We start from the raw sequence: 10,731 nt of genomic DNA, 5'->3' as shown, positions 1-10,731 counted from the left end.
AGTGATATTGGACGGAAATCATCAAAGGTTATAGGGGCATTCGATTTAGGGGTGAGAGCTATGAAGGTGGATTTTATGGCTGTTGATATTCGACCTGTTCTTCGGCTATCTTCAACAATATTCAGGAGATCATTGCCTAGGAGATCAAAGAATGCTAGATAAAATTCGATGGTCCATCCATCAGGACCTGGGCTCTTATCTTTTTTGAACCATTTCAGAGTAGCTTCCAGTTCTGCCATTGTCACTTCCTTCTGTAGTTCCTCAGCGTCCTCTTGCTCAATGTATCTGGGGAAGAGTTCAGCCACTCTCATGATTTCCAAGATGTTGGCTTCGACAGGTGCCCTGTATATACCTTTAAAATGTTTTGTTGCCAGTCTGGCCAGATTCCGCTGTGAAGAGACAGTGACCCCTTGTTCATTCTTTAATTCCCAGATAGTGTCTATTGCTTTGCGGCCATTTGCGAACTTGTGGTAAAATTTTGTATTTGCATCTCCTTCGGTTAGCCATATAGCTCGGCTCCTAAGACGCCAGCTTTCTTCCCTCTCCTTCAGGATTTGGGTGCGCTTAGAAATAAGGGAGGTATAAGTCTCCTTACCTTCAGGGGATAGGTAAGTCCCATTAGATGAGTCTTCAAATTCAACAATGACCCTTTCAGCCTCCTTTAAGGTCAGGTTATCCTGAATGCGTTTTCGGTGTGCCCAGTTCTTGGTAATCTGCTTGAGTTTTGTTAGCCTCCTTACAAATCCCTCTGATATGTCCTCTCCTTCTCTAATGGCATTGGATTGCCAATAATTATGCACCAATTGAATGTAAGAGGGATCTTATAACCAAGCGGCGTTAAATTTGAAGTGGCTCTTGATTTTATGGGTCAGGTCATCAACCTCCAAGAAGATACGCCTATGATCAGATATGCCACCTGTTCCCACCCATTGCCGAACTCTGGGAAGTTCGCTTACCAGGTGTTCCTTGATAAGGAATCTGTCCAGTCTTCTTGCCAGGCTTTGGTCTCCACATCTGTTGTTAGTCCATGTATACTGGAGTTTAGCAGACGGTATGTCTACCCAGTGATGGTCCTCTAGCAGGCTGGATATAGTATCTGTAAGGGTGTCGACCTCGGTAGAGTGCCCCCATGATTCACTATATCCAATTGAGAAGTTGAAGTCTCCTCCAAGTATAATATTGTTTGCTCAAAAGAGTCCTGATTCGAGTAAAGATCTCCAATAATTGGCTCAGTCTGCACATGGGCCATATACATTTATGATTCGGATGTCTCTTACTGCTGAATTTGCACTGATGTCGAGACCTTTAAACCCTCTTCCCCCAAAGGTGTTCTTAATCTCCGCCACTCTGTTATTTACCCCAATGGCCAATCCCCCAGACCTGCCAGATGCATCCAATGCCTGGAAGGTCCAGGAAGGAAACCAGGCTAAGAGGGTATGTATGAGGGTATCGGCCTGACAGAGGGTCTCTTGTAGAAAAATGAAGTCCATATGAGATGATAAGAGCAATCTCCTAAGTGCTAGTTTTTTGGCTGAACTAGCAAAGCCCCGACAATTGAAAGAGAGGAATTTCATGAGGGAAAGGGGGCTAGGCCATTCCTCGCTCTAAGGGCCCTGAGAATAGTCTGTTGTCGCCCGAGGGAGATTTCTTCATCCGATGTATGCCTTGCTTTAGATATGTGGGAGGGTCTGCCACGAGAATTTTTGAGGGACATGGACATACGGGATAGGTCAAGTCCAATAGCATCTGGTCCCCTGTCCTTCAGACGGGGTCGCAGGGAATAACGGGGGGGGGGATGGATATGAATTTAAAGATAAGGAGGCTAACGTCGATGTGATTATAGAGGGAGGAGCCACCAGAGATGGGAGAGGAAGGGAGAATGTAAGAGAAGTGTGTATGCGATTATGCAGTGTAGGGGGTGCCAAGGTAACAGCGGATAAAGTAGAATGAATAGATGCAGAGGCTGTGAGATTTGATGATATACCCAATGTCATGCATGTAGGAGGAGTAGACGGAGAATGGATAGAGAACTTACCCGATTTCTCCAGGTCTTCTTGATCGGTAGGAGGTTGCACCGGTGCCGACGAGGATGGAGGCGGATCGGTAGGCTCCCCAGCAGTGTCAGTAGGCTCGGTGCTCTGAGGTTCCTCCGCAGGCTGAGGTTGGTCCTGTACACCAGGGGCATTTGCTGGATGCGCCTCAGAGGGGTTGTTCATTGGCTATGGTGTTTCTGTCTCCGAGCCATTCGGTACCGATTTCTTGAGGAGTGGGCAATCTCTATATAAGTGGCCTACTCGGTCACATCTGCGGCATCTGTAAGGGACGCCTTCATAGTCAATGATTTTCTTGCGCTCCGTATCCCGCCAATGTATGGTAATGTATTCCAGCAATCCTCCTCTCGTGTCCAAATTGATAAGAATCTTGGCATAGACCATCCTACCCGTCTGCTGAAAATATTTGTCATAGCCCATATATCCTCCAATGGCATTACCAATTCTTTTGAAAATTTCTTCCGACCAGTACTGGAGTGGAAGCCCTGGTAGTCGGATCCATACAGGTCCAATGCCGATTTGCTCCGTCTCAGGGTCAAATAACGGAGTCCATCTCTTCAGTAACACCGGAGCATGCTCAAAATGCCAATATGATGAAAGAACCCAGTTGGTATGGTCGGCACACGCAAAGCGGAGTGCGAACCAGCCCCGCACGAAGGTCTGCACAAATGGGATGTCTACCAGATGGTGGCCCCAAACTTCCGCTGCCCATTGCTTCAAGCGTGCAGCCGAGTAATTGCGGCCCCTGATGCGGCCGACCAAAACACGATCCGCAAGGTCCATAGCCTCACCCCAGCGGATGTCTTCTTCCAATCTGAGAAAAACGTCCTCCTCTCTTGATTTGAAGCACTTATATTTCCTCTTTGGTCCCCGAGGAGGGTTTCTAAGGGGATGTTCAGATGTGGGGTGTAAGCTTGCTACGGTGCTGGTATATTGGGGGTAAACGAAGGACCCAGAATGCCAGAGGATGAAGGGAGTCCAGTGAGCGGAGGTACGTTGGTAAAGCTGCCAGATGGGAGGCCGATGGAAACAGGGATACCGATAGCATGTCCGGAAATGGGAGGGTTTTGATAATGGAGGGATTGTGAACCCGTGACCGGAGGATGTGAACCAGGGTTAGGGTTAATACAGTTTGATACAAACCCTAGGGTAGCCAGAGAGTGTGGGGGTGTGGACAGTGCAGGCCAGGTCGGCGGGTCGTCCGGGAGGACCACCGGGATGTGAGGATGCGGTTCACTGAATGGAAGCGGCGGAAAATGTTCAGGTAAGTCTGAGCTGTACATACCTCCGAAAGTATCAAGAGGAGTGCGCCAGATGGTGACCCCCTCCAATGGGTCCGCGGAATAATCAACGACCTCAATATCCTCCATTGCTAGCTGCTCCTAGGACCTGCAGACACCTCGGAACGGAAAGTTGAGACGAGAGATAATGACAGTTCAAAATGGTAAACAGACCGTGCAGCGCTCCGTCACAGTGCCTTCCAACATCGGTGTTCAGCTCACCAAGGAGATACCTGCGAGTCAACTGCAGTTCCGCGGTTAGTGTAGACGGCGACAGAGATAGACGGGTGCATAGTTGGAGGGCTCGATCGCAGTCTGCAGAGTCGAAACCCTAACCATATCCCTCACTCAACCTAGGTCGCCATCGCCATCGCTCTCCCCTTATTTGTTGCTATTAAAAAGAAAAAGAAATAAATTTCATTTCTTGTTATTAGCTGCATTAGGATCTTTGTTGTTTACTGAGTGATCATTTCGTTTGTGTAAAGATCTCAACCCTCCTGTAGATAGAATTCATCGAATGAAATGGTATAGTTTTGGCATGTAGTTTTCATTTAAGAAGTTTTTGAGATATCACATACGGTAGGACCAAAAAACTGAAACATAATTGAAGATAAACTTTAAAATAAACTCAATGAACATAACGCAAACATTCTAGAGGTCTAGGTTAGAGACGTGTTCCGGCGTCTTTAAACCTGGTAGCTTACCGTCGAGTGGTTGGGTGATTCCTCCATGGTGAAACGATAGGTGCCAATACGGACTGTGCTCCCATGTACTGTCGCGTATATACAGGAGACCCCACTAGGCTATTATCCTTTATCCATAGGAAGCTGAGTCTGCCGCCTTACAAGCCATAATGCACTGAACACAGCATTCGGGAAGATTGACTACAATACAGGAAGTCCTTGGTTTTCATTTGATTGCCAAGGTGTATAAGCCGTTTTACGGATTGTTTGGTAAACCTTTTGCCTAGAGTCTCCAGAGTAGTCACTTTTGATCCTTTTCGGACTCCCTAAAAGAAAAGGTGCCTGTGAGCGTCTTGTCACTTCGAGCTCATTAAACATTCGAAGGAGACTAGAGTCATCTTTTGTCCTTTTCTCGACTCTTAAAATATGAAAAGGTCAAGTTCAATGTCTTAAAATTTATTGGCCACGATAACATCTACCCAATTAGATTTTGTTTGCATTAGCTTGAGTAGGATTCTTTCTCGCTCAATGGCATCCTTCCCTGCATCCATCGGCCAAGGTGTTCCCCCTGATGGAAACCCTAGTCCATTTCCTTCTGTTGGAAATGTCGGTGTTCAGTATATCGCAACTTTGTCTTTGCCTGGGTTAACCATCGGTTTGCCCGTATGGTTGTTTTCAAACTCGGTGGTCTTGACTGTGATAACTCCTGTTCAACCACCACCTCCTCCACCCGAAAAACACCATGTTGATTCTAAGGTGAACCCCTCCCCTTCTTCGCCTATTGCTGCGTCCTCATCTTCTACTTCGCCTGGTGAAACTCTGGATTTAAGTAACCAGGTGGCTAAGAAGAAGAAGAAGAAGACCAAAAAGAAGAAGACTCTTAAATGGGAGGTTAAAAGTATAACTCAAGTCGAGCCACCTTGTGCTCCTCCGCGGAAGGTCAAATTTCCTTGTAAGTTGTGCAAGGAAGACCATATTCTCCGCGATTGTCCTGGCATTCCCAGGGTTTTAGAAGTATGGTCTCATGATCCGAACTGCCCTGCATTGTCCTCTAGAGATCATGGCGATGTTACCTTATCACCTGGAAATGGTAAGGGAAAATGGAAGATTCGAATGCCTTGTAGACTTTGTGAAGGCAATCATCCCCTTCACCTTTGTCCATTCATGGATAGAGACTCTATGGTATTGGAAAGTCTTACAACTCCCTCAACCCAACTTCCTACTGGTTATCAACATCTTTCTGCAATTGCAGAACGTTCCCCTGCTGACAAAGAAATCAACCAAGATTCCTCTCTTGTCCAGCCTCCTCTTCTTGAATCTGGCTCTGCCAAGCCTGTTCCAGACCAACCATTGGTCAGAAAGAGTGGCGACTCGAGTTCACCACCCACCGACCACTCTATTTCGGAAGAGCATCATTCTCATGTTCTTCTCGTCTCCTCAGTTTCTCTTACATCTGACAGTCCTACTGCGCTCTCTTCCAAGCAGGGGGGCAATCATACGATTCCCCCACCAAGTAGTTAAGTCGCTTCCTTCGACTGGAGACGTTTGACTACCTTCCGCCTCCCATCCCATGTGCCTTTCTGGGTCACGGTACACGCCTATGACAAGGCAATACCTGGCACTGTTTTGGATGAGGGCGCATCTGTTAGTCTTATGTCTGCCACTACTTGGCAAGCTTTGGGTTCCCCACAGCTTGTGCCAGTAGCATCGAATCTGACGGCTTTTGACGGAAGAAATAGCCAACCATTAGGAATCCTTCCAAAGTTCCCTATTACTTTGGGAGGTAAGACCGTCTATATAGACGTATCGGTTACCCAAGGTGTTTTGGATTTCAATCTTCTCCTTGGTCGTGACTATGTTTATGCCATGGGGGCCCTTATTTCTTCACTTTTTCGTGTGGTTTGCTTTCCACACGATGGAAGAATTGTGACTATCGATCAATTATCGTTCGTTTGTCCACGGGCCCCCCCTACGCAGTCGTCATACCCTTCTGGTTGTCATCCACCAGTTGCATCTGCCCCACCGCAGGTCAACTACGTGGCCACCTATCCCATGCCTGTATCCAGCGATGCCGCCGTCGTGCATAGTGTCCTGGGGGCATTGGGCCCTGATTTCCAAGATGTTGGCCTTCCTTCCGAAGCGGCACCGTTGGAATCCTCTGCTTCCCATTCATTATGATGAAGCCGAGATGGAGCACAGTTCCTTGTCTTGTTTCAAGCTCCTTAAAAAAATGAAACTAGGTGTCAGAGCATAGTTCATTTTCCTATGTCAAGCTCCTTAAAAAATGAAACTAGGTGTCTGAGCATAGTTCTTGATCTTATGTCAAGCTCATTAAAAAAATGAAATGAGGGTTATGAGGATAGTTCTTTTCCTAGGTCAACCTCATTAAAAAATGAAACAACTCCTCCTTCCCAAATCGAATCTTTGATTAAGATCTTGTAAAATCCAAGTCGAGTCTTTCCAAGATCTCGAAAGTGAACCTTCATTCCATCCACCTCATTGAATGCAATGAAGCTTGGGGGGCATGTACCTCGATTCGCGTTATTATGCTGTGGGCATGCGAACTTATAACAAGCATAGTTTTTTGTTTCAAGCTTGTGTAAACATGAAACCGAATCCAAGCAGAGTTCTCCATGGTTCAAGCTTGTGTAAAAATGAACCCATACCCGATTTACATCTCGTGATTGCCTTTTATCTGCTAAATTCTACTAGATGAGCCTTGGTTGTTTCATTCCATCGCCACCATCTCTTTGGCCGATCATATGCTTTCACTTGGTTGTTTATCCTTTCCTGAGGAACCGCAGCGATCAGTGGTTTTATTAGTTGACCTCTTGACCATTACATGTTTTGAGCAGTTCCACCATTGCCAGAACCAGTTGCTACCCTTTATACCACTCGTTCCTACAGGACGAGTCGCCTTTACGCTCTTTTCTGACTCATAAAAGATGAAAAGATAGCCGAGTATTTTTCCTTTTTTGACTCGTTAAAGAGAATAAAAATGGAGGTCTACTTTCAGCTCTTTTCCGACCATTTAAAGACGAAAAGATTGCCGAGTTACTCCTCTTGACTCGTTAAACGTTAATAAGGGGCGGTCGTTTTAAGTTCTTTTTGTCGACCGTTAAAACATAAAAATATTACCGGGTTTTTGTCGTTTCAAACTCGTTAATGGTTACGAAACGACGTGGTTTTGACTGCTTTTTTACTTTTTCAGGTCGAAATCACTATTTATGAAAAGTACTCCTCGATCGTAATGGTCGGGCGGTTCTTTCGGGCATTATTTTATACTTTTTCGGGCCCGAGAGACATAACTTTACAGAAAAGGACACCCCTGGAGTTTCCTTTTCTGCTGTCTTTTCAAACTCTCTAAACATGAAAAGACGTCGAGTTCTTCCTTTGTCAGACTCATTAAAACCTGATGACATCGGATTTTGTCGAAATGACACACCACAAGCATATGCTATCCCCATCAAGCTTGTTAAAAATAACTGGGGTACTCGCCAGAAATGGTGGGGGAAAAGAAAATTTTGGAACCATAATTATTATCGTGTCGACAGTATGTCGCTCTTGAACATGGCACTTTTCTGCTTTCGTGTCCAGGGTGGGGATATCTCATCTCATATTTTTCACTTGCTTCCATGGACTTGGGTACCATATTTGACCTCTCATATACTCATTGCCTCGTCATCATGACCTTTGATACATTGATGTCAAATACTGCCAACTCCATTAATGTGCCGCCGATATGTTCAAGAGAAGTTGACCTCTGAAAAGAAATAACCTCCATCTGATAGTTCACATGATCTTGATTCACAACATTATCTCTCTGTCTCGTGTCGATGATGTGGGAAACATTATGGCCCACCTTCGATCAAGGTCACTTCCTGTCGACTTCAGCTCATTATCCAGGAAGCTGATCTAGAGACTCCCTTCCAGTGCCTTGGAGCCTGCATGCCTCAATGGCAGGTTCTTCGTGTTCGACGTGAGGTTTTCATCATTGGCCTCCGATCGAATGATTCTACGGGTATTCAGCTTCAGATCACTAATTCACACGCCGTAGATTGTACCTATAGTACCTTGAGGGCCATTGTAATTATTGATGGTACCTCTCGCGTCTGTTAACAATTTCCAATATTGACTGGTAATCAGATGATGTTCATGCATGTTCGACTTCAGCTCACATGTTCACATGCTTGAACTTGTACTCTTGTTCGGGTCGAGATGGAGCGCAAGACCCTGGATTGTGTCTGTTGTAATCTAGGCGTGATTCTTGATACATGACTCATTCAATGGATGGCTGCAACCATGCCTGAGTCTACTCATTGATCCTAACCAGATGGCTGCGTCCATACTATGGATCTAAATTATTTATGTACTCTCTTATGGATGGCTGCGACCATACCACGTACATCATGTAATTGAACTATCAGTTGTGTCTCTCAAGGCAGATCCTCGGCAGCGGCTATGTGTGTTCTTGTGTGTTCCTATAAAGCATTTCACCCCTCTCTCTCCCTCTCGGACTTCATGCTTTAGGGGGCATCTGTTACACAGTAATTTTTCACCGTTGGTCACCGTCCCTATCGCCCCGTTTCCATGCATTGGAGGATGCATTCCGGGACCTGTGAGAAGTGACATAACCCAAAAGCACTTGCATTATGTTCCCCTGAGTATGTACTTCATGTTCCCTGAAGACACCTTCTGCAAATTCTCCTTGGAAAGTACTCTTTTTCCATTGGCGCAGGTCCACAGTATCTTACCCACGCCAATTATTGAGATCCTCAAAAGAGGGCGCGACCATTGGCGCTCTGTCATAGAACAACACCCGCGCCAGCCCAGTTTGGTAATGATTTTTGACAAACGCACGCCCATCTGCTTTTTCCCTTCAGATCACGAAGTCTTTTGAGGGTAAAATCCACCGGATAGAGGTCGAGAGTCATCATCTATCCTTGACATCTATCCACAGTGGCTTTTCAGAGATAATGCCAATCCACAATGGGTGTCCTAGTTCATCGAATCTTTCTCCCTTCTCCATCTATAAATACCTATCCTCATGCATTAGACAAGCAAGTTTTTTGAGTTCTTGGAGGAATTCTACTTGTGATTATGCTTGTCGTGAGTGATACTGAAGCATAGAGAGGTTATGCTTGCGGAGAGGAGGTACATTGCAAGACACATATAGTTGCTCGCCCAGCCAGAGGACAGGTTCAACGTCAAACCTTGGTTGTAACTTTTCCTGTCTATTATTCATTAATGAACGACTGCTATTATAGTTCCAATCTCATCATCTATTATAGTGATGTTTGATTTATTTCCTTTCTGACTGAAATATAGTTGTGCCTTGGTGGGTTTTATGCTTGTATTTGTTTTCTTCCTTTGCATGTGCAGGTGTCCGTTTGCAAGGATCGCAAGGATTGTGATCTGCCAGAGTGAGGGAACAGGAATACCAACTCTGCTTCAACTATAGCGTTGGATTCCAGGTTGGTCTTCTTAATTCACCTTTAATGTACAACTAGGAACTTGCGTGGCAGCGTGGATTGATTGTGGCTAGTTCTATTCTAGGCTAGTGGGATTGTCTCTGTCCGCAGAGGGGATTTACCTATCCAACAATCCCCTCTGCGGATAGAGACGATCCCACTAGCCTAGAACAGAACTAGCCACAATCAATCCACGCTGCCATGCAAGTTCCTAGTTGTACATTAAAGGTGAATTAAGAAGACCAACCTGGAATCCAACGCTATAGTTGAAGCAGAGTTGGTATTCCCGCTCCCTCGCTCCGGCAGGTCACAATCCTTGCGATCCTTGCAAACGGACACCTGCACATGCAAAGGAAGAAAACAAATACAAGCATAAAATCCACCAAGGCACAACTATATTTCAGTCAGAAAGGAAATAAATCAAACATCACTATAATAGACGATGAGATTGGAACTATAATAACAGTCGTTCATTAATGAATAATAGACAGGAAAAGTTACAACCAAGGTTCTGACGTTGAACCTCTCCTCTGGCTGGGCGAGCAACTATATGTGTCTTGCAATGTACTTTCTCTCCGGCAGCATAACCTCTCTATGCTTCACTATCACTCACGACAAGCATAATCACAACTAGCATTCCTCCAAGAACTCAAAAACTCAAGAACTAACTTGTCTAATGCATGAGGATAGATATTTATAGATGGAGAAGGTAGAAAGATTCGATGAACTAGGACACCCATTGTGGATTGGCATTATCTCTGAAAAGCCACTGTGGATAGATGTCAAGGATAGATGATGACTCTCGACCTCTATCCGGTGGATTTTACCCTCAAAAGACTTCGTGATCTGAAGGGAAAAAGTAGATGGGCGTGCGTTTGTCAAAAATCATTACCAAACTGGGCTGGCGCGGGTGTTGTTCTGTGACAGAGCACCAATGGTCGCGCCCTCTTTTGAGGATCTCAGTAATTGGCGCGGGTAAGATACTGTGGACCTGCGCCAATGGAAAAAGAGTACTTTTCAGGGAGAATTTGCAGAAGGTGTCTTCAGGGAACATGAAGTACATACTCAGGGGAACATAATGCAAGTGTTTTTGGGTTATGTCACTGCTCACAGGTCCCGGAATGCATCCTCCAATGTATGGAAACGGGGCGATAGGGACGGTGACCAACGGTGACAAATTACTGTGTAACAGATGCCCCCTAAAGCATGAAGTCCGAGAGGGAGAGAGAGGGGTGAAATGCTTTAT

The 10,731-nt window shown here is 45.5% G+C and overlaps 1 protein-coding gene across 1 annotated transcript; it reads right to left on the bottom strand.

Moving 5' to 3' along the window:
- Positions 1-2,219: 2,219 nt before the first annotated feature.
- Positions 2,220-2,834, bottom strand: LOC149213665 (uncharacterized). Its single transcript, XM_089389103.1, has one exon. It carries the CDS (start codon positions 2,832-2,834, stop codon positions 2,220-2,222), a length of 615 nt encoding a protein of 204 aa, XP_089245229.1.
- Between the last annotated feature and the right edge of the window lie 7,897 nt (positions 2,835-10,731).

The sequence above is a fragment of the Pinus tabuliformis genome, chromosome 1_1 (assembly GCF_031772625.1).
Source record: "Pinus tabuliformis cultivar Carrire ecotype Pingquan chromosome 1_1, CPIR1, whole genome shotgun sequence".
In the NCBI taxonomy this organism is placed as follows: Eukaryota; Viridiplantae; Streptophyta; class Pinopsida; order Pinales; family Pinaceae; genus Pinus; species Pinus tabuliformis.
This window is presented reverse-complemented; position numbering and strand designations above follow the sequence as displayed.

What these genes read in the sequence shown, in the direction of transcription:
- LOC149213665 (XM_089389103.1), bottom strand. Translation starts at nt 2,834, where the DNA reads ATGGACCTTGCGGATCGTGTTTTGGTCGGCCGCATCAGGGGCCGCAAT.